General features: G+C 39.0%; 3 protein-coding genes and 1 long non-coding RNA gene across 5 annotated transcripts; 3 read left to right on the top strand and 1 right to left on the bottom strand.

The window, feature by feature from the left end:
* Nucleotides 1-362: 362 nt before the first annotated feature.
* On the bottom strand, nt 363-865 carry LOC141429663 (proteasome subunit beta type-2-like). The gene is given in 3 exon segments (XM_074090089.1): nt 363-445; nt 448-582; nt 664-865. Coding segments are annotated over 3 exon segments (309 nt in total). The 5' UTR covers nt 770-865; the 3' UTR covers nt 363-377.
* Nucleotides 866-1001: 136 nt separating this feature from the next.
* On the top strand, nt 1002-3730 carry LOC141429664 (uncharacterized). The gene is made up of 3 exons (XR_012451564.1): nt 1002-1250; nt 1637-1832; nt 2497-3730. It is a non-coding gene; the product is annotated as an uncharacterized lncRNA (long non-coding RNA).
* An 803-nt stretch (nt 3731-4533) lies between these two features.
* LOC141429661 (mitochondrial tRNA-specific 2-thiouridylase 1) lies at nt 4534-7396 on the top strand. 2 transcript variants are annotated; one of them, XM_074090088.1, is made up of 6 exons: nt 4534-5364; nt 5463-5643; nt 5725-5813; nt 6051-6277; nt 6741-6908; nt 7057-7396. In XM_074090088.1, exons 1-6 carry the CDS (start codon nt 5289-5291, stop codon nt 7354-7356), a joined length of 1041 nt encoding a protein of 346 aa, XP_073946189.1. In that variant the 5' UTR covers nt 4534-5288; the 3' UTR covers nt 7357-7396. The 2 variants fall into 2 exon arrangements, with proteins under 2 accessions (XP_073946189.1, XP_073946188.1); XM_074090087.1 differs by having other exon boundaries at nt 4535-5364; nt 5463-5813.
* A 778-nt stretch (nt 7397-8174) lies between these two features.
* Nucleotides 8175-23711, top strand: LOC141429658 (ribonuclease 3-like). Its single transcript, XM_074090084.1, has 18 exons — nt 8175-9317; nt 9549-9630; nt 9709-9916; nt 10322-10463; nt 10877-11032; nt 12505-12725; nt 13351-13478; nt 14022-14151; nt 14619-14796; nt 15502-15709; nt 16197-16437; nt 16910-17130; nt 18850-18981; nt 19576-19747; nt 20612-20793; nt 21333-21497; nt 22253-22413; nt 23508-23711. The coding sequence occupies exons 1-18, from the start codon at nt 8329-8331 to the stop codon at nt 23659-23661; spliced, it is 3870 nt and encodes a 1289-aa protein (XP_073946185.1). The 5' UTR covers nt 8175-8328; the 3' UTR covers nt 23662-23711.
* Nucleotides 23712-24201: the final 490 nt, after the last annotated feature.

Here is a 24201-nt window from a genome sequence, read left to right as displayed (position 1 = left end):
TTAATGTTCTGAAAATATCGACTGATAATCAGATAGCTGATATGTTAACAAAAGCTTTAGGAAGAATTAAGTTTCAGAAATTTAGAGAGTTATTAGGCATTAGAGATGATAAATGTGTACTTAATTATTAGTTTGAATGTATTTAATGGGTTGTAAAGGTCACAAATCAAGGAGGTGTGTTAAAGCAATGATTTGTAACCTCTGTAGTAATAGTTTAAATATCTATGGTTAAAGGAAGAAGACTTGACGCTGTTACATTTGAATTTGTCACTTGAATGATTTGTGTTGTGTATGAGAGTAATAAATATAAATCCACGGTAATCCATTGCATATTATTTAACACATTTAGCTTGTGATGTAAGACTTGTGCCCAATCATTATGAAATTACCCGGCTCCTGAGGTACTCGGCCAAGTTTCGGCGAGTAAAGTTAGCCGCAGCAGTGGGCCAAGCTCGTAGCCGTTACGCATCTTGTACAGCTGAATGTTCTTAGCGATGTATTCAGCGAACTGAGTAGTGTCGCCAGAATCTCCGATTACGCCCATTACTAGTTTATCCGATATTTTGTAGATCTTTTCTTCGTCTAAAAGATACAATTAACGTGGTTAAACATAACTTTGACGCATAATGATAAACAACTTTTTCATTAAAACCGCAAACTCACCATCTTTCATGACCATAATACTGTGACTGTTGCTCTGATCGGCTGCTATCATAACGAAGTCATTGCACTGGATTCCCATCAAACATTGTAGATTAATATTCGACATTTTTACGAATTTAAAGGAAAAGCTCACTCAAAGTCAAGCCGCTTCGGATAATGACAATAATAACCTATTCTGAAAGTTGTCAAATCATGGCGGCTTTACGGGTTGTCAGTACTTAAAGAATATTCGGGTGGCACAAGGGCTAGGACCAAGTATAAGAATGGACTAACTCTATTTAAGACGAACAAAAAACTGTCATATGTCTCTTTTTAGCAGATGGAATCTCTCACTATGAAAAAAAGAAAGAAGCATAGACAAACAACGCCATCTTAAAAGCCAGTGTGTCAAATTTTGAGTCACCGTGGTAGCCGTCTGGATACCAAAGTGGTTATCAGTTTTTCCCTGATTTTATGCGTTTAATGCAAATTTGATTTGTGAAATTTAGTTAATTTAATATCATTGGAACCATGGCTTGTGTGGCTATCGGTTGCAAGAGTAGAATGGGTGTATTAACAGAAAGTGACCAAAGGATATCTTTCCATCGGTAAGTTATCGACTATCATAATGAAATTATTACGCAATTTTTAGATTATGTGATCTGTTCTGAATAATAAAATTGCAGTTCTAAGTATCGTAAAGTCAATAAGGTCACGTAAAGCCAAAGACTTGTAAAAATAATGAACAATAAACATCTGTTCATGGAGTTATTGACAGTTCATGTACTTAAAATTGTATGATAGTGATGTGGTTAAAATTAATCGATATTTATAATGTCAGGTTGTTTTTTCACTTGTATTTAAAATGAATATGTTTCTCTTAAATATTTTGTAGTCTCAGAAAAGCTAGCACAAGACATATAAGAAAAACTATTATTAAAATCGTATTATGTACGGCTAATATAATGTTAATTGTAATGTGTATTATTCTCAGGTTTCCAAAAGAGCCTGATTTAAGAAATAAGTGGATACAGAATGTGAACCGGGAAAGCTGGACTCCTTCACCGTATTCTCGATTGTGTTCACTACACTTTCATAAATCATGTTATCGGAAAGGATTTCAAACAAAAGTCCTGCACAGTGATGCAGTGCCTACTATATTCACACATGTACCGACAAGCTTGCAAAAGGTGAGCGTTTATTAGGTATAACTTTATTTTATGTATTAAAAAAACCTGCGTTGCTGTACAGTCAAACAAATTGAATCATGACCCAGGGTGGAACCTTTGTGCTACTAATGTCATGTTGACATCTCATACTTTTGTCTAGGAAATCATAGTGAAATTGATTATTACAAGGTTCTACTCTGGGTCATAATTCAATTTTTTTGACTGTACACCAGTACCAAAGGTTTTTTTATTTTTACAATTATTCAGATGAATAATTTACATTGTTTCTTGATATGATTCATACAAGTATGAAAGTAAACAAATCATTTCTAAAATGTTATCTAAAATCTAATTCTACATGAAGATGGTCCCTGCTTTTTCAAGTTTGCCTAAATGTTTTATATGAAATGAATGAATGCTCTTTGTCATATGGTTTTTGATTTTGATACTCTTTTGATTTTGATATAGTTAGCTAAATTAGTATGATAGTAACATATGTGGCAAGGCTTTTGTTAGGTGTTACTACCAGTATAAGCGGGCCAGTCTATGTTAATATGTTCAATATCATAGCATGGCCAGAATGCTCAGTGGTACAGTCATAGTATTCCTTTGCATAGCAAGCAGCCCCTTGTATCTCGCTTGGTTCAAATGCAAAGACGGAAATAAGTTCTTATTATTCTTTCAGGGTAAATTCAAGCGTCCCCGATATACGAGATTGGAGTTATGCACACCGTCAACTTCCATGAAGAGTCATGAAGATGAGTTGTCAGAACTGAAAGGTACAATAAGTCAAAAAAATAAAATAATAGAAAAATTAAAAAAAGTGGTAAACCGGTTAAAAACTACTGCGGAAAGAAGAGGTAGAGTTTTAAAAAAAGTTAGACAACAATACCACAGACAAAATAAAATAATAGCACATACTGATATGATAATAAACGAATTGCGAACAAATTGTGAACTAATGGTGAACTGCTAATTGAATCGCACCGTAAAACTGGCTTTCTAACGTGCATCCGAGCGATAATATTTCTGTATGAAAATTACGTCTCAGAAAATAAAAACTTTTGGTTCTTGCCTACATTATAAGCTCTCGCAAGATCATTTAGAAAATTTTTTCGGGGCAATACGAGCTCAAGGGGGTTTCAACAATAATCCTTCTGCTAAATTGTTTATGGTAGCTTTTAACTTTTAGTTCATGCAGAATTCAAAAATAGTCGAAATGGAAATTGTCTTCCTTTGGATGACATAAAAATATTGCAAACTAATATACCCAATTACATCCAAACTGTCAATCACAATATGAGAAAAGATAACGTTTTACTGGAACGCAAAGATACTGATTTGCCTTCTGACAACAGTTGGTTAATGGACTCTGACCACGAATATTAAATTTTATACTCACCTTAGTGAGTATAACAAACAAGTAATAGGTTATATGGCGGGATTCGTGACAAGGAAAATTAAAAAAGATATACATTGTGAGGAATGTCAAAATGCGTTGCTAGTAGATGATACTTCGAATTTATTAATTGTGAATAAAAATAGAGGTGGCTTGTTAAAACCTTCTACTGATGTAATTAAAGTATGCTACCATACTGAAAAGATATTGAAGTTTAATTTAAACATATTGGGTGTTACAAAAGTAGGAAATCCTAAAAATATTTTGCCAATGATCACCAATGTTTTGAAAGAAACAGGAAATTGTGTATTTTCTTCATTAACACGCCACTGATTATTATGTAACATTTAACCATAAACACCTGTTGATAAAATCCATTTGTAATACATTTTTAAAAGTCAGAATTCATCAAAAGGCCATGGCTCCTCAAAAATATGTAAGAAATTATTTTAATAAACTGATTTTATTTAGTGGTCAATAGATGATAAAACTACGTGAAATACAAGCATAATTATTTTATGATTGTTGTTTTACTTTTCCCGTTATAATATCTCCATTATACTCTTATTTATATAAATGTACAAATAATTATAAATAATTGATGCCTACGTCATAGTGGGACCAAACTGTGGTGTCGAAAAAAAATTTGTACGTGGCACGTACGAGTACTATAGGTATTTAGGCCATTTTAGGCGCTCGGAAAATGGCGTTGCGGCTCGGGCAGGTTAATTTACGTTTTTTCTTTGTTGTTGTTGTAAAGGACTCCGTATCGTTTTCCGAGTTTGTGGTTATTAGATTCGACTAGCCCGCGCCGGCCCGCCATCCATCGGCCAAGAGCGCCGTAGTATGCTTATTTTTATAATCATAATTGACAATTACTACTCGTTCCAATATAATCAAATTATTTTGCATAAATTTAAGTAAATGAGTCGAGTCCGATTTGGTCCATTAATTTATGACACAAACACGATAAATATTTTTTGAAAGCTAAAGTTCATCGATATGGCAGTGGTACAGCTCTAGTACCTATCTATAATAGATGTATAAATGCCTATAGTAAACCGGCTTCATTGATATGAAAGCCAATACAGGCAAACGTATATCTGTCTCTATTTGCAGATGTCGTTTTCTTTTAGAAGGAGAGAGAATACCGATAGTTATATTTCGTCTTAAATAGAATTAGTCCATTCTTATACTTGGTCCTAGCACAAGGGTGACACTTTTTCCCGGCCCGGATAATACCGACATGGTACGTACACGTCCATAGAAGCTCACGTCAGTTTCTATGGGCGTGTACACAAAAAACAGAGTCGGTATTTCCATGTCGGTATTATCCGGGCCGGGAAAGAGTGCCACCCGAATATTCACCTCACCTCGTAACGTAACATTTTTACCAACCAACATACACACGATATTTTAAGAACAACACACACGCGTTAGAAGGACTAAGTTTATTTCTTACGCTGTTTTGTTACATAAAATAAAAATTAATGTCAGGGCAGGGGTGGTACAGTCAGCATCAGAAGTAGCTGGTTACTTTCGTACTTTGTCGTTTTACAGCCACGTACTTAGCGCCATAAAACTTTGACAAAAAGTGAGTGAGTAAAAGTAACCACTAACCACCTACTTTTGATGCTGACCGTACATCGAACGCACGTACTAAATGAAAAAATCGCGTATATGTACGGGATTTTTTGGACGACTGGCAACCTCAGTTGCAATTTTTTTTACAAAGCAAAGTTTTAGATACCTGACTTATTAAGAAACATTGTTTTGTCTCAATGTTGCTTCTCTTATTTTGCCAAATGTTAAAAACTAACACCAAACCTGAAATTATTTACAATAACGTACGTAAGTATTATTTTATAATTTCGACTTGACTATTCTGTAGCAATAAATAATTGTGTGAAACTGCTGTACTAGCTGTACCGTAACGTAATCAACACAGACTACTAAGAGATACTAACGTCAATCTATCTTGTAAAACGTCATAATCGTATTCATATGTATGTCGTATTGTAGGTTATGTTATGATTTTTTTTTGGTAATAATTATTTAATTGCTTTAATACTACAATAATGTTCCGAAAAGTAGCGCTCGGCATGTCCGGGGGTGTTGACAGTGCTGTGGCTGCATTACTTCTGAAAAGAGCAGGTTTGTTTTAACATTCTCCAACATGAAGATGAAGTATTAATTTTCAATCCAAAATGTTCTAAACTATACTATTATAACATATCTTATATTGTTTTCAGGATACCAAATTGAAGGTGTATTTATGCGTAATTGGGACAACAACTATGAAGCTGGTTTCTGCTCAGATGAAAGAGATTTCGAAGATGCGACTTTTGTCTGCCGTAAGCTAGAAATTCCGTTGCAAAGAGTCCATTTTATAAAGGAATACTGGAACGAAGTATTCACAGTGCTACTACAAGAGTACGAAACAGGGCTAACTCCAAACCCCGATATTCTATGCAACCGATACATTAAATTTGACAGCTTTTTTGAACATTGCAGGAACAATTTAGGAGTTGAAGCTATAGCTACCGGCCATTATGCTAATACATCATTTGGACCTTTTTTAGAAAAATATAATGAATATGAAGGTAATGCAAACAATATACACACAACAAACAACAACAACAACAACCAAGACACAACAAGTACAAGTATCTCAAAGTTTGTCAATTGTGTTTTGTTTGTTTTCTATTGTACAATAAAGTTTCATACATACACACATACATATACCTATTATATACTTAGTTCTCAAAACTCTGACTACAGAGTCTACAACTTTTGGCAATTACCATACACAAAGTTTAATTTTGTATCCTTGTTTCTAGATGTTAAATTATTACAACCAGCTGACAAATTTAAGGACCAAACCTTCTTTCTTTCACAAGTAAAACAATTCTCCCTCCGAAGATGCATGTTTCCAATAGCACACCTACTGAAGAGCAGTGTGAGAGAGATAGCCAAGACTGAGGGACTACAAAACGTAGCCACTAAGAAAGAGAGTACAGGAATTTGTTTTATTGGTAAAAGAAGATTTCAAGACTTTATTGAAGAAGTATGTGACACCTTTTACAAGCCACTTGTATTTGTATTATTCATTTATTTAATAAGTTTTGTTTAACAATTAATTTTTAATTTAAGCTTTTTTTTGCTAACTGTAGAGGTACTTTTGGTTGTCATCCAAACTACATTTTCATATCATACCAAGTTTTGCGTAAATATCACTAACCCTGAGGAATTCTGTTCTCCGGGGACTGTCCTGGCTGGATCACCTAAATTTTTCTACCAGATTATTGTATAGTCACTGGATATAAATAAGTATACCAAAATTCAGCTCATTTCAATACCACAAAGTGGCTGAAAAATGGTTTGCAAGTTTTCTGGATGTGGGTGAAGTTAAAAAAAAGAACTTATAAAATAACAAACATTGATATGGGTTACATCATCATTTGTGTTTTTAGATGCTTCTTGATTGATATTTTACTTTTGAAGTTATTTAGGAAATTTTCTATTTGCAGTACATTCAAAAAAGGGAAGGGCATTTCATAGATATTGACACTGGACAAATTGTTGGGGAACATGGTGGTCTACATAAATGGACAGTTGGCCAGAGATGCTGCCTAGCCAATTGGAAAGATGCATATTTCATATTCAAAAAAGATTTAAAAACAAACAATATTTATGTTGTAAGTATTGATATCAATATCATACAGTTTACTAAGGAACAATGCGCGTAATTTGAAGGGACTAAATTAACTAATTATCAAGAAAACCATGTTTTTGTTGCTACTGGTATATTACTAAAATACCTTAATGAAATTAATCATTTTTTAGGTTCCAGGAACTAAACATCCTGCTCTATGGAATAATTTGTGTATTACTGGATCACCACATTGGATATGTAGAGAACCTACAGAATTGAAAGAAAATAATGTGCTAAAATGTTACTTTAGATTCCAGCATACTAAGCCTCTAGTTGGTTGCAAAGTTGTTAAAAATGCAGAGGGACTGACCATTTTACTTGATAACCGATTGAGAGCTCTAACAGAGGGCCAATATGGAGTTTTCTATAAAGATGGGGAATGTCTTGGTAGTGCAAAAATCAAAGATATATGCCATAATTTATTATATTAATACTAAAGATATAAATGTATAAAGCTATCTAATAATTGTATTTGTTGTTTTATTTTATTTTTTTCATTAAAAAATCCTGCACTTGATCAATAGTTTGACTCTGGGTTTCTTGATTCCAAATCAGATTAAAAGTCAGAGTAAAAGTGTTGTCTGATGTTGACCAAATTTCCTTCAAATATGTTCAAATCCGTTCAAGTCTTTTACTGTGAAGGACATACATAACAAACAAACACATTAATAGTAATAGCAACATTTACATAGTCAAAAATACTCTTATCCCTTTCGTATCCAAAGTAGGAGACACATTATTAAAAAATCAAAGCTAATCAAAATGTCAGGGCGCCCCCACATGCAGTTGTTACTGTTGCTAGTCGCTCGTTTGCAGCCACTGCAGCGATAAATCTGTCACGCGACCCCAGTTTGAAGGTGATTTTGAATTTGAATTTCACGCGACCACACGCGACTCAAAAAAGTAGCGTCAAGTCGCCGCGTCGAGCAACAGCGACAAGATAGCTTCTTGCAGGAATGGTCTTGGTCTTGGAAGCCGATTTCCTCATTTAGTAGCAGTCGTGGCAGTGGTACAAATAAAAGAAATAGGAGTGAATGAAAAAAAAATAACAATATTTTTGCCGAAATTGAAGAGGCTTTTTTTTTCCAGCGATAAAGTTCAACCTTAGAGCAAGTAAGGTGTATAGGTGTGTATAGGGCAATATTGGAAACGAGCGTCGAGCGACTGCATGTGGCCCCACCTTCATTGTTTGACAAATATAATATTTGTGCTGTCATCAAGCTGTCATTACAACGAATGTCAAATGAAGTGTCACAAGCTCGGCTCGACTTTATCACTATCACTACTAAAATTTGTAAAAAAAACAATGGGCTCCGCTAACTTCGGCGCTAACTAAAATAATTGATAGAAAAATCACTCGTAAATTTACTTACGCATTTTGAGGTATACACCAAATCATAAAGATGTCCATACCGCCTGTAAACTACAGTGTTCCGCCACCGCGATTGGACATGCCTCCGCCGGTGGCACCTCCGCTGGGACCACTGTCCGTGCCGCCGCCGCAGCTCTTTCAGCACCCGCCTCCCTACGCTCTGCCTCCTATCCCGCCAATTGACAAACCTCCACCTTTGCCGATCACAAGTTTACCACCTTTAAACGTGCCTCCACCGCCGGTGACTGCTTACCCTCCCCCTATCATACCACCTCCATATCCGCCTCCTCCTGTGAAGGCAGATCACGCATTTCCCACTCCTGATTTTAGTAACCCACCACCACCTAAGCCTAAAGAGCAATGTATAAAAAAACCTGAAGACACTCATTTGTATCAACAAAACTTAGAGAGTCCCTCGGGATCAAGGGAAAGGGGTAAAGATTATTATGAGTCTAGAAGCCATCATTCATCATCAAGGGAAAGATACTCACCGTTACGGCATAGAGGTAGAAGTATTGAAAGAGAAAGAGAATACAGAGAGGGGAGTCATCGTCACCACACCTCTAATCGAAGTCCGAGTCACACTCGCAGTGCCAGCTATAGCCGAAGCCGGCACAGTAGAAGTCCTTCCAGATACAATCATCGAGACAGAGATAGAGAATATTGTAAAGAAAGAGAAGGCTACAGAGAGAGCGGTGATAGAGATAGAGCCAGAGAAATAGAAAAAGAAAGATATTACAGAGACAGGTATCATGCTGAGAAAATGGAACATGAAAGGAGAAGGTATGAATATGAGAGACGACATAGTCCATCTCATCACAGAGAGTCTCGAAGCTACAGCAGAAGTCATGATCCTAGGGAGGAGAGGTACAGGAGGTCTCCTAGTAGACGCAGCTGTCGGTCACCCGGCAGAGATTCTCATCGCCACAGTCACGTGAGAGACATGTCTCCTCGCTCCAGGCAAGGGTCAGCAACGAGAAAACCATTGACAGATAGAGAGAAGATTCTAGAAGAATATAGGTAAGTAACTTTTGATGAATCCTCTGTTACAAAGCTCCTTATCACATAGGAATAAAAAAAAAAAAAAAAAACTAAACTTTTTTAATGTAACCATGAAAATGTAAGACATGAAACTCAGCACAGGTTTTTTATATGCAAATCTAGGTTTTTGCATGTGAAGTCACAAATAAAGGCTAGTTATATATTAGTAGGAAGTGCTAAAGTTATATTTACTCACTTATAACATTTCAGGAAGAATTACTGTCAGACTTCAGAAGATTTTATTGAGAAAATGGAGAAATGGTCTAAGGAACATAATCACGAAGAAGAAGAGGTATTTTTTAGCCCAATCATTCAGTACATATTTTGACAAGGTATTAAACAAGCTGTACATGTATTATTTTATTTTCAGGCACCAAAAATGTGGTACAGGAGTTCTCCAGCAGAATTATATTACAAACCTGCAGAAAATGGTGTTGGGGTTCAACAGACACAAAAGTTGGAAAGGATATGTGATACATTCTTCAAGAAGGTGATCGAGAGAGGAAGGAAAGCCAGGCCGGAGGTTGATGAACTACCACCGCTGAAACCACCTAAGGCTAAGATGTGTAAACATAGATGTGAGTTAAATATAAAATAGTATTAAAATAGGAGAATGAAGTGTTTCAAAGAATTTGCACTCAACTTAAAAGTAGGAACCACAATTATGATTTATGATTATAAATTTATAACCTTTGAGTTATTTATTCCTTCTTCAGATGATGATGTTGCAACCCAAATCAAGCTATATTTTTTTTAAATGAACCATTTGTATTACAATTTGGAAACCTTTAAGATAAATCTCTGCCAGTTACAATGAAACTAGTTTGCTAATGTTGTTCGGAACTCGAAACAAAAGACCGGTTTTCTTTTTCTTTATCATATGAATCTTCAGAAAAAGGAGGAAAACCGACAAATGCAACATTAACATTCTAGTTGTACTGTAAAGCATTATTTGTCACAAATGATTTACTTATATCTCTCAGTGGACGAAAAGAGCTCTTCATCATCATCATCAGACAGCGAAGGTAGTTTGGATGAGGACGGGCTGCAAGGATACACGGATAGAATCATGGTGGAGCTGCAAAGGAAGCAGAGCCACCCGAGACGACTTCATCCTGAAATGTGGTATGTTTTTTTTCTTTTGCCATATTTTCATGAATGAATGTTGATGCACCATCGGGCGCCATAGGTCGCCATAAGATATTTCGGAGCGGCTACGGTCAAAAATATCAAAATATGGACTCTAATCTCTTGAAAATAGAGTACATTCTATAATCTATACTAATATTATAAATGTTTGTCCGTCTTTGATTTTTGGCATATAGATAGTTTATGGGCCAGAGGGTGAAATAAGCTACTTTTTATCCCGGAAAAATGCACAGTTCCCGAGGGAACAGCGCGCGATAACCGATAACCAAAAGCTAAAGCAAAAGCTAGTACAGTATATTTTGACCACCTCTGGACCCGAAATATCTGATGGCGATTATACTCTGACGTAGGTAATCTCGAAGTCCGTACTAAATAGTGATGTGTTGCAGGTTCAACAATACGGGCGAGATGAATGGCGGCCCGCTGTGCCGCTGCAGTGCGCGTGCGCGCCGGCACGGCATGCGGCACGGCGTGTACGCCGGCGAACAGACCTTCCCCAAGTGCGATCCCCGCACCAGCAACATTGACAAGCTCTATCATTATAGGTACGTCCTAGACATATTTCGGCCAATCAATTTTTTTGTGTTGTCATTCTGTCCCAGGAGACATTACTGACACACTTTGTTAGAAAAATGTTTGCAATGTATGCTATTAAAATAAATAAATAAAAGAGATTTGTGTTTTTATACATGCCTGCAAACTATTGACTAATCTCTTTTATTTCTTACAATGCATGTTTGTAACATGCTTAGGAGATGTGCCATGAAGGAATTGCCTTAAAACTGTCGCAACTCCTATCTTTTCGTGGATTTGTACTCCAAAAAATTACTTACTTTTAATAACTCAGACTGACCGACTCAGACTGACTGAGTGACTCAGGAGACATTACCTGGCAACAAGCTACACCAAAAAGTTGATTGACCCATTTGCTACGGGATATAGGCAGGGGGGCTACTACGAAATCCTAAAATCGAAGTTCGTATTGTACCATCCCTCTCATTGTCGTATTAAATAATTTAGCGTGAGCGGGACGGCAAGATGCGAAGTTCGAATAGTATCCAGGACTGTGAGAAAGAGAAGTCAGGCAACATCTATCTAACAACATCTAAGTTGATCCTCAGAGCAAACCTACCTTTCACAACATACTACCAGATGTTAGAACAACATTTAACTTCTGGTACCATGGTGAAATTGGTGAACAGTTGTGTAGCTCTGAAGGTGAACACTGGTTGAGTTCAAAACACGTCAGTGTACTGTGGTGGCGGATTAGCTGCATGAACACACATTTCATATGGCTATCATAAGGTCGCGGGTAAGCATTAGATTGTTAACCAAGGGTGGAAAGTGTCCCATTTCCCCCGAGCTAGCGCCAGTAGTTCGAGGGGAAATGGGTAATTTCACCCGAGTTAGACACTACTTTTCATTTCGACTATGAGGAAAGTAAAATACTACAAAAAAATTAGAATAATAATAAATGGAATTTACTTATATCCAACAAAAAAAATCGAGTTGGTCACGACCAAGGAAAAACTGGTGGTTGAACGCTCTAACGAAGAAGTTTGACCTTTATTACTTATTTATATATTCCATCTCTTTCTTTCATATTTCACGAATGACTTGCATCTCTTTCTTAACCTAACTAAAGAAAGAGATGGAATATATTTGTGACGTAATAAAGATCAAATTTCTTGTTTCAAACGGATGTTCGGCGTTCAACCTCCAGTGTTGTATATAAGCTCCTTGGTCACGTGCATCTAGATGGCCATGCCGAAACGTGAAAAAAAGTGTAATTGACGTAACTCAATTATCTTTGACTCCGTGGCTAATCGAAAAATTAAAAAAAAAAAATACTTTCCACCCTAGAGATGAAACCGCAATTTTCCACCCGGATATCTACCCACCCATGCAAATTAAACTTTCCGAACAGAAGAGATGAAAAGTAAATGTTTTAGTTCATTAATCTCCGCACCTTCGCAAAGTAACGCCTTCAATAAATGACGTGTAATTTTTTTTTCAGAATAACTGTATCTCCGCCAACGAACTTCCTAATAAAAGCGCCCACCATCATCGGCCACGACGAACACGAGTTCCTCTTCTCCGGCTTCTCAATGTTCTCTCACTACAAGCTGGCTAAGCTTCCGACGTGCAAAGTGATTAGGTTCAATATAGAATACACGATATTGTACGTGGAGGAACCCGCGCCGCAGAATTTTACTGTGAGAGAGCTGGATCTGTTTGGTGAGTGATTCTCACAGCCCATCTAGGACTAAGAGCGCCCCTAAATCGCGCGTTTGATGATAATGCTCTAAGCGCGCCATCATATTGATCCTAATTTATATTATAAAATATTAAGTTTGAATGTTTAAATGGTCCATCACGAAAAACGGTTTAGCTAATGGATTTGCATGAAATTTGGCACAGATAGTTTATAACTCGGATCAACACAGGATACTTTTAAGCTTTGAAGCATCGGCTCGAGGCACTTAGGGGATCAAGCTGAGGCGACATGGCCTCATCTTGATCCGCAATGTGCGAGCCAGTTTGATCCGTCTCCATCAAAGGCACGGCTCAGACTGAGGCTCCTTTGAGCACGGCCAAAAAACCGACAAAATATGGCTCGGCTCGCGGCGCCGAATTTGCCTCGTGTCGACCGTGTTACCGATAAACTGCTGAGCAAATATACTCTTGACCACGCATCTCGTTTCTCGTATAAAAAAAAACCTACAATCTAGTCTCATGCGTCTCAAAATAACATCAATGTTACCAATATTCGAGAAGTTTCTTGTTGAAATAATAATTCCAATGGCCAATTGCCATACTACATAATTATTAATGATAGTAAATTTACTGTTTGAACTTATAGAGGAGTTCCTGTTTACCGAGCTGCTGGAGCTAGTCGACTTGGATCTGGGCAAAGCGACAGAGACGTCCTGTTCGCAGTTCCATTTCCTGCCGCGGTTCGTGCGCTTCCTCCCGGAGGGTGGATGCGAGGTCAGTACTAATGTCAAATGAGGGTTTCTTGACGTATGAAATATCGCTAGGTGGCGTTAGTATCGAGAGGTCTGTTTGAAATTCGTCTTGCTTGCGATTGGCTCATTTATTTAACCAATCACAAATGTGACGCAAATGTCAAATTTCCAAATTTGCCAAACCTCGCGATACTGGCCCCGACTCATAGCTGGCAGGGGGCGGCGGGGGCGGCCCGCCCCGGGTGTCACCCCTCATCAGTAGCGCCACCTATAAAAAAATCTAAAACTGTGGCAGATTGCATAACCGCCACTAATAAAATAATACATATATGTACCTAACCACTTGCATAGTAATTTGTTTTTCACTCGAATTTTGGGGTGACACCTACAATATCCGCCCCGGGTGCCATCCATGCTAGCTACGTCACTACCTCTCACATTAAAGGGAGATTTTGGGATTCACTCGAGCTTGCCAGATTAACATACGAGTAAGGAAGGATATTTGGCATCCCGCTGAGTACCTTTACCATAATATAATTCCATATATGTATATAATGTATTTCAGGTCCTATCAATGTGTGAAGTACTAAAGTATCTGTTAAATGAAAGCGGCTTGCTGATCCCGCCTGACATGTTGGAGGATGTCCACGGGATGGACCATTATACTTGGCAGAAGTTTGTGGACAGGATCAAAGGTAGGCTTGCTACTTGATCATATTGTGGTAACATTGTTGTATTTAAACTCGGTAACAATTCAAAATATGCGGCGAGTCCATTAACACGTTCGGCTTGGACAACGCTCTGGTAAGCACTTAGACTGCGTTTCCACCACAGAAGAGCGAGGATAGAGAATAGAAACGTGTCATTTGCCTATCCTCGCACGGCACTCGCACTGGTGGAAACAGCTGAGCGGAGCGAGTCGAGGTAAATGAAGCGTTTCTATTGGTTCATGAAAAACACATTCCTCGCAACATGTCCTCGCTCATCTCTGGTGGAAACGGAGCCTTACGCTATGCCGGCCGAAATGATCACAGTCACGAATGAATGTCGCTGGCATAGGACTACGATTTCTGTTGAAACACCTGCGTTTCGGCATAGGAGTTAGAGTTTTTTGGTCTGGCACAAAATGTGTTTAGAATACTAACTGTGTATGTTCAAACAGGCATGATAGTAACGTACCCCGGCAAGAAGCCATGCTCGGTGCGAGTCGACCAGTTGGACCGCAGTCCGCCGGTCAACGCGAAAGACGTTAAAAATCCCAAGGAGTTGAAAAAGTTCTTCCCGGAGATCGTTCATTTCGGCATCCGGCCGCCGCAACTGAGCTACGCTGGTAACCCTGAGTGAGTTGATGCAACTTAAAACATAATTATTTTATAATTACAATTGTTAAGTAAGTTCCCAATCAGAACTGGGTCCGCGTAGGAACTACAGCCCAGCTCTCTCATTCTGAGAGGGGGCTGTAGGTACAGTCAAGGGCAAAAATATGTATACACGGCCTTAATGTTCAGTGCATAAAGTCGTGTATACATATTTATGTAACTTTGGCCGTGTCGATATATTTGCCGTTGACTGTACCTTACGGTGGGACGTGTATAGCCCGAGATGAATTTATATAGTTAGGCCCTTTAGGTTTATGTGAAGTAATCATTATTAGTTAAAAAAAAAACTTACCTTAGTCGATCCTTATCGAGGCAGAGGCGATTTATGGATCCCAGGAATTTACTGTCAGGACCTTGTGTTTAGCACCATGCATGATAGATATAATATTTCACTGTATCTTATTAAATAATCTTAATTGATTACAAACATTGAAATTTTGCTACAGTACTTTGGAACAGCCTGTTTAATTGTTAAAATCATGCAGAGATATTTGTTTCCATTAATACTTAGCTTCTTTGGTTATATTCACTAAAATTATAACTATAAGTATGTTAGTCTGTAATGGATTTAGGATAAGCCATGTTGCCCGACTTAAATGGATTCGTTATTATTATTTTTATTATAAGTATTATGACATCATAAAACTGAACTTACAATTTATTTAGATATCAGAAAGCCTGGCGCTACTACGTAAAGTACCGTCATCTCATCGCCAACATGGCCAAGCCGTCTTTCAAGGAGAGACAGAAGCTCGCAGCCAAAGAGGCCAAATTGCAAGAGATGAGGACGCAGAGCAAAATGAAGAGGGACGTCACGGTAGCCATATCATCTGATGGCTTCCATACTACTGGTCTTATGTGCGATATTGTACAGGTAATGCTGCATTTAAACTTGTTTTCACAATTAAGTATACGCTATTTTTCTAACATGATTCAAATGACACATGATGATTATCGTATATATGTATGTAATGTATATTTATGCCAAATTGCAGCTTTCTAGTACTAACGGTCTCTGAGATTAGCCGCGGACGGACAGACATGGCGAAACTATGAGGGTTCCTAGTTGACTATGGAACCGTATAAAACAAATACTTATACGGTGTATACCTAAAACGAGTGGTTTTTTTATTCAAATAAGTGTTATTGTTTCCGATATGAGTTCATCATTAAGTGACATGGTATTATATCCTTGGATTTATTTGAGAAAATCACTACACAAGCCTCGTCTGCGAACAGGGATTATCACTAGATGGCCTCGTTAGCACTCGGCCATTTATAACTACTAGGCCGGTAATCCCCTATTTCGCGGACTCTGCAGTAATGTAATATTATTTTATTTATTTTTTACTTTTTTCTAGCATGCCATGTTAATCCCAGTGTTGGTCCGACACCTCCGCTTCCACAAATCGCTGGACAGTCTCGAGAACAAGATGAGTTACGTTTTCAAACAGCGCGCGCTCCTCCAGACGGCTCTGACTCATCCCTCGTACCGGGAGAACTTCGGGACCAATCCCGACCACGCCAGGAACAGTCTCACCAATTGCGGGATACGGCAGCCGGAGTACGGCGATCGGAGGATACACTATACTCGGAAGAAGGGTGAGGCATATATTTTTCTTAAACCCGTAAGACGACCGGATAGTCAAGTGGTTATAGAATCTGCCTACGAAGTTTGAGGTCCCGGGTTCGATCCCCGGGGCCCGGGGCAGATATTTGTATGAATAATACGAATAATTGTTCTCGGGTCTTGGACATTTAATATGTATTTAATTATGTATTTTTCTATATAAGTATGTTTATCCGTTGCCTAGCATCCATAATACAAGCTTTGCTTAGTATGGGATTAGGTCAATTGGTGTGAATTGTCTCTTGACATTTATTTTATTTAGATAGTGTCCCACTGTTGCGAAAACTACTAGATACACACAAGATAATAACCAAATGGGGAGACACAGGCTCCTACCTAGTTCGGGGTCTGCCGGATATCTCACAATACGAATGTACCTGTATATTTTCAATGATGGTTTTACAAATACATTTATTTTTATTCTTAAAAAAATCCACTCCTCAGGCATCGTAACTCTGATCAACATAATGTCTCGCTTCGGCAAGCATATCGAGACTGAATCAGAAATCAAACACAATGAACGGCTCGAGTTTCTGGGGGACGCGGTTGTCGAGTTCCTGTCGTCCATACACTTGTTCCGGATGTTCCCGGGACTAGCCGAGGGAGGCCTGGCGACCTACAGGGCCTCTATAGTGCAGAATCAGCATTTGGCTAAGTTGGCTAAGGTATACTTTATTTTTCTTATCTGTGGCTTTCGAAACAGCACGGATACGCTAATGCGTATAAAGGACAATGATTATTATGTTAGCGAAACAAAACTATATGCACTTACTATTGCGTTATGTCGTGAGCACCGCTGCCAATTAGAAATAACATAGTAACAATAGTAACTACGGTCATTGCGTAAAGTGGAGGTTTCGGGGTTGTAAAGATGATTTTTCGATACCTACAGTGATGCGTTTGCAAAATATTCAATTTTAAAGTACATTTTTTTTAAAATCCAGCCCCTCTAAAGCTAAACTGTTGAATTTAAAATTTTGAAAAAACTCATTATGGGAGTAAATATATCGAAATTACAGGGAAAACTATTATGGTTAAGTTTGTTTGTGAATTATTATTAGTTCCATTTCAAGAATAAAATAGACACAGATATTAAAACAACCATACTATATTAAAATAAGGCATGCAAGGATTTTTCGTAACGGCTACGGAACCCTTTCCTGGGGGCCTACCACGCTCTCTTAATACGATTCAGTTTAGGCTCTAAACTGAACTGCATCGCTATTTCGTACCACGAAGTTACTTTTGCGATTCAGTTCAAGCACGGTTCAGCGACAGCGATACAGACATTTTCATTCACTCACTTCAAGCGGTTTTCTTACCATGACGCTCAACTTGAGTGGGAATTGAATCGCTTCAGTGTCAAATTTAGCGATTCAGTATAAGTTACTCATTCTGTCAATTATTTTGGACTTCTAAGTATTTTACTTGGAATATTTTTTAAACTTCAACAACTTTCATAGGTACTCCTCACGACATTGTGCTTCTTAACTCCTCATTGATAAAACTAATTTTTCAGTGAGAAAAGAGACTCGTGGATTAGTGACAGCGTAAACATTATTTGTAATCAGCACAACGGTTGCTAAGAACACGGAATGACATAGTGTTATGGTTTTCCAAAATAAAGAGGTTTTAGTATACAATATTTGGTTTGCATATAGCGGCATCCCTTTCGCGACTTAGCGTTTCAGTTTCGGACCAGAGACAATATCGGTTTTTCATTCACTTGTAAACCATTGAGACTCAGCTCTGAGAAATAAACGTCGTGGTACCAATTTCGACGATTCAGTTTAGGTGCCTAAATTGAACTGCTCTGCGTTTGGATCGTTTATGAAAAGATCATGGTAGGCCCCCTGGGCGTGTCCGAAAGCTCTTGGCCGGTTTTTTTTGAAACAGTATAGTCGTCTTAAGGTAAGCGTCCACTTATCCGCATCGTACTCTTCGGACGTATCGGATTTGTTGCTTTGTATAGAAATGTCCGTACAGTGCGGATCAGTGGACGCGCTTGTATACTCTCTATACTAAGAATACTACGATCCGTTGCGTGCGATGTGTCCGATGCGTACGATACCGACAAGTGGACGCTTACCTTTAATACCAGTGGGGTAGCTAGGTAACCAAAGGCCCTGGAGAAAAAAAACTAGGGCCCCAACTAAACTATTTAAAATCGTTTGTTCCGTATTCCGAATATTCCGAATGTGGGAGAAATTTTCACTAGTTCAATTTATAGTTTGTAAGTCGGAGTCCGAGGGCACTTCCCCGTCTAGCCCTCGGGTAGCTACGCCACTGCTTAGTACCAAACCGAACCTATGTCCAACAGTGGACATCCTACGGTTATAATGATAGTCTTAATCGTATTTAGAGAGCTTTTATCGTTGCCGCAGAATATAGAGCTGGAGCAGTTCATGCTGTACGCGCACGGGTCGGACCTGTGCCGCGACGTGGTGATGCGGCACGCCATGGCCAACTGCTTCGAGGCGCTCATGGGCGCCCTGTTCCTCGACGGTGGCATACAGGTCAATATAGCTCCAGTAGAGACCTACTGCTACTGCTAAATGTGTATACAAATAAAGGGAAACAAATAAAATGAGCACCAAACATATTTCTGAATACGAGGATTTCTGTTTTTTTTTTTAATATTTAATGTTTCCATTATTATTATTGTGTATTTGTAACACAAAATCGCAGTTTTCTATTGTCATATAGGTTTGTTTCCATACTTTTGGCCTGGGGTGTACATATGTACATATGATATTAGCAGGCATCTAGGTTATTCTAGGTCGTCCCATGTACAGAAATTCCCTGAAGAACTAAAGTCACCGATATAGCACGAAAAATATGCAAGCAGAAGTGGCAATAAGTGCGCCACATCGCTTGAAAAGCAGATAACCGTTGGGGAAGAAAATTCCTCGAGTGGCGACCTTGAACCGGAAGACGAAGCATTGGCAGGCCTCCCCCTCCCACTAGATGGAATAACGACACCGTGAGAGTTACGGGCATTCGGTGGATGCAAGTGACAAGTTGTCGTTCACTGTGGCGTTCTTAGGGGGAGGCCTTTGTTCAGCAGTGGACGTCTTCCGGCGGATGATGATGATGATGATTATGCACAGGTGGCGGACCGTGTGTTCTCTCTGGCGCTATGGTACGGCGAGGACGAGTTGTTGGGCGTGTGGAACAAGGAGCGCGCGCATCCGTTACAAGAGCAGGAGCCTCTCGGGGATCGCAAGTACATCAAGGACTTCAAGTTCCTGCAGAAGCTCACCGAGTTCGAAGACTCTATAGGTACTTGCTGTGATATTGTTAAAAGCTGTTGATTTTTAGCTGCACTTCTTAACCCTATATTTGTTAACCCTTTTTCAGGCCCCGTCAATAGGGAATATTACTGCAATTTTATCCCTTCAGAGTGCAGCACTAGCACATACAATATGTTTATGATTTATGTTTTTGAGTATCTTAAATGTTCGTAGGATGCCGTAATATCATACTTATTTCAGTTAAATTTTTGGAAATATAGCTCTATCGCTACTATAGATGTAAATACAATTTATTTTGTTACTCATAAGTATGTCATAATTTCTATAGGTATTACTACTCTTTGGTCATGATCCGTCATGGCGACAAAATATAAAGAGAACTGACGTTGTCATGGGGTTTCTTTACGGTTGTGCTAGTGTCGCCCCTTCGCAGAGCTTTGCCTAATATGCCTATAAGATTTTTTTTGTAAAGGGAGCATTTGTGTAGATTTATGTAATTGATATGCATAATAATAGGTTAAACTGCTTCCAAACTTGCTAGTGTATATAGTGGCCCAGGTTTTTGTCATTTGTCTGAAAATTATTAAGTACTTAGAACATGGAGAAAATTAAACCTAAAATTCTCACATAAAAACGAAAACTTTACTACTCGAAAATATGATGTCCTCTCCTGGATAATATAGAAAGAAATAGTGGTCGGTTATTACCTATATCAATACTTTCAAATTTAGTCTAAAATGTTGCTGGGCAATGTGTTAATTTTAATATTGTTCATGAGGGCGTTTGCACACCGCGTTTTTTAACCGTGCCGTCGACGCGCGTTTGCATTGATATAAACGCGATACGCACGCGAGTTGTATGGCTGCTCTATGGTCTTATCCTTTTTCTCCAGGTGTCCAGTTCAAACACATCCGTCTCCTCGCGCGCTCGTTCACGGACCGCTCCGTGGGCTTCACGCACCTCACGCTCGGGTCCAACCAGCGACTCGAGTTCTTGGGCGACACCGTGCTGCAACTAGTCGTCTCTGATAGACTGTATCGCCATTTTCCTGACCATCACGAGGGGCATTTGTCTGTGAGTATCGTTAATATCGGCGTTATGCGCGACCTAATGATGCACGCTCTGATAATTCGTGGGTGTTTGTATACATTACGCGAATTATAAAGGCGTGCATTTTTAGGTCGTACGGAAACGCGAGTTTATTTTAAAATACAATTTAGAAAATATGAAGAAAACCTTCACGGGTGTTGGTAAAATATAGCCTCTAGCAGCGAGTCGTGCTTGCTCGATGTATCCATAGAAGGCCCAAAAGAAGGTTTTTTTTTGTTTTTGTCAGGGCCTTTGCACATCGCATTTTTAACGCGCTGTCGACGCACGTTTATATCGACACAAACGCGATAGGCACGCGAGTTGTATGGCTGCTCTATAGATAGAAAAATGCCCTGTCAACGCGCGCATCTAAAACGTGCGACGACGGCGCGTTTAAAAAACGCGGCGTGCATAGGCTCCAACAAACCAGCTACATCACCTCTGTTTTTGTGTTTTGTTTTTTCCAGATCCGCGGGATTTTTCCTACCGCGCCTTTATATTTTAACTCGTTTGTTTTTCCTCAGTTGCTACGATCGTCGCTAGTAAACAATAGGACGCAAGCAATGGTGTGCGACGACTTGAATATGTCCGCATATGCCATTTACAATAATCCGAAAGCTAAGCCCACGACTAAGAAACACAAGGCCGATCTACTCGAGGCGTTCCTGGGAGCTTTGTATGTTGATAAGGTCAGTATACAATGCTTTTTAACCTACTTCAAGGAGGAGGTTCAATGTTCAAAAGATGTATTTTTTTTACACGCAGCGTTATAGAGTTGATGATGAATTCAGTTTTATTAAGGAGGAGTTTTCCTTGAAAGAAGGTTATATGATAGTAAATAATCGCCATTGATCATTTCACCAAGGATATTAGTATTAAATTATTGCCTAGGCCTGGACTGATATAGGCAATTTATGGCTGAATATTGGCTTAAATCAGAGGTTCCCAAACCTTTTCTCGTAGATCACTTCCAATAATTACTGGTGTCCTGCAACATTTCTACAATGGTCAAAATACCATATACGGGACTTATCACGCTATGAGTAAGAATCACGAAAGTTTAAAACGTTATATTTCTACAATGTTTCCAATAAATTTTTTTTTTCACGCCAATGTAGACCCTAGGGCTCCACCTGGACCACTTTAGAAATCAGAAAGAAAGAAAGAAATTAATTGAAATAGTTTATTTTGCTTTGACATGGTAAAATCGGTCTTAAAAAATAGTGCTAATGAGCTGTGACGTGTGGACAAGAAAGAGAAGTTTTATTTGGTTCCATCAGTACCACCACCATACAGTAATAAGACTAAAACACTAAAACTAAATCCTCTTTCCTTCCTAGCTTTGCAGTCTAATCTTTTCACAATAAATACCCCAGCTTCCTCGACGTCTGCATACCGAGACGAGATTGTACTGCGAGTTTTTTCATAACGTGTTCCGGTTTAGAACCTAGAGTACTGCCAGGCGTTCTGCAACGCGTGCCTGTTCCCGCGGCTGCAGGAGTTTATTCTGAACCAGGACTGGAACGACCCCAAGTCCAAGCTGCAACAGTGCTGTCTCACTCTAAGGAGCATGGAGGGTGGCGAACCCGACATACCGCTATACAAGTACGTTTATATCTAAGACATAGCCATGATTAATTTCTGAAGGGGCAAAGCTGTGGAAAGTCACATATCGCAATGATTAACGACAGATTTAAGTGGCTCGCACGCTTTTGTCATATTTGTATGAAGTTTGACGGACGTGTGCCAGCGACAGGCATAAAAATGCAAGCTCCAGGCATGTGTATTTCGGGCCTATGGTTCCCGTCATTTCTACACACTGTGAATCCAGCCAGTCAATGAAACAAAAAATTACAACGATGAAGCGTGTCAAAGTTCGGAGTGTGGGAGTGCGTGACGGCACGTCGTGTTAGAAAGTGTCACACAAAAGGGGGGAGGGGAGTTGGGCCTCCGGATCTCCCGCTCACCGTCCGTACGAAACATAGTAGCAAAACTACTATTTCACGCCGGTATTCTGTGGCCAGGTCGAGCCGGCCTATTCGTACTGCAGCAAGCAAGTAGTTACAGTAAGGCTCTACCACATGAAAAGTTTAACTGTTTAATTCCTAATTTTTGTTAATTGTCAAAAGAAAATACGTGTCCTATTATTTTCTGATAATCGAACTGACGAACTAATTATGTAAATTTTTTAAGGATTTAACCTATTATATTAACCCTACCTTCTGATGTGCCAAAGGAAACTTTCTGAAATCGCGGAATTTTTCCTAAAGGAAAAATTTCGGAAACTTCTCACTATTTCGTATGGGGATTGAAACTTTCCGTTTCTTAAAATGAAATTTCCTATATATCTTATGACTGTCTTAGGGTACTTTTTGCAAAAGTATCCACATCTCTGTATATGTTGTAACTTTGTTAGGGTTCCGGAGCCAAAATGTCAAAAACGGAACCCAATTTTGCACGGATATATATGTAACTATGCCGACAAAATGGTACAACAAAAAACTAAAAAATAATATGTAATATCAGTTCGGCGAGTAGATATGTACAGGAAGTAATTTTATACCTGAGATGAGAAATAAATAAAAAAACACAGGAATATCCGACAACTTTTCCAACTTTTTGCAAACTTTCCGCAACTTGCACGTGTGTAAACCTATACCTATTTTTTTTATTAAATGGCATGTATATCGTTTCTGCAGAGTGATCGAGTGTCTCGGTCCGACCAACACGCGCGTGTACACGGTGGGCGTGTACTTCCGAGGCGCGCGTCTGGCGGCGGCGCGCGGACACTCCATCCAGGAGGCTGAGATGAACGCCGCCGAACAGGCGCTGGAACAGGCCCACGGTAACTGACCTAACCCTAGTAGTAGTCTCTCTTCTCTCTACTACTCTCTACCTACTTACTTGTTAAATAAACAATAGCTAGAATACATTGTCAAGGAATAAAACAATGGGGATCAACAAAAAAGACCGTCTGAAGCAGGGCGCAGAGCCTAACGGGAGAATGCATGCTCCTCCCTCCCTGCTTTCCAGAAAATGGCTGTGAGTAGATAAAAAAACCCCTCTAATCCTCTCTGTTGGTAATAAGCTCCAGGGAGCTGGGAGCCGCCCTTTTTTAAAATTTTAAAAACTGAATCAAGGGCCTTCCTATCTTTGGCCCACAAGGCGACACAAAAAAATAAAATACATTGAGAAAACCAGAAAATAATGCTAGAGCGGGATCTAACGATTTCGACAAAATTTACTATGTGAGGCTTTCGGGCGAACAATCGATCTACTTGATCCTAACTTGGAAAACGCGAGTTTATTTTTATTGTGTTTTAGCGTCAACATCACGCGCAATAAGACCGGTAATTTCAATAGCAAGACAAAGTGTCCGTTAAAGTCAGAGAA

Source organism: Choristoneura fumiferana, chromosome 7, assembly GCF_025370935.1.
Source record: "Choristoneura fumiferana chromosome 7, NRCan_CFum_1, whole genome shotgun sequence".
NCBI classification, from domain to species: domain Eukaryota; kingdom Metazoa; phylum Arthropoda; class Insecta; order Lepidoptera; family Tortricidae; genus Choristoneura; species Choristoneura fumiferana.
The sequence above is the reverse complement of the archived record's forward strand: the minus strand, read 5'-3'. Positions and strand labels throughout refer to the sequence as shown.

Bases quoted from the DNA above. Each gene is read 5' to 3' on its own strand.
- LOC141429661 (XM_074090087.1), top strand. From the start codon at position 5,289: ATGTTCCGAAAAGTAGCGCTCGGCATGTCCGGGGGTGTTGACAGTGCT. The intron at 5,365-5,462 runs GTTTGTTTTAAC...TATTGTTTTCAG, and splicing joins ATTACTTCTGAAAAGAGCAG to GATACCAAATTGAAGGTGTA. The intron at 6,278-6,740 runs GTATGTGACACC...TTCTATTTGCAG, and splicing joins TTCAAGACTTTATTGAAGAA to TACATTCAAAAAAGGGAAGG.
- LOC141429658 (XM_074090084.1), top strand. From the start codon at position 8,329: ATGTCCATACCGCCTGTAAACTACAGTGTTCCGCCACCGCGATTGGAC. The intron at 9,631-9,708 runs GTATTTTTTAGC...TTTTATTTTCAG, and splicing joins ATAATCACGAAGAAGAAGAG to GCACCAAAAATGTGGTACAG. The intron at 19,748-20,611 runs GTACTTGCTGTG...CTTTTTCTCCAG, and splicing joins CGAGTTCGAAGACTCTATAG to GTGTCCAGTTCAAACACATC.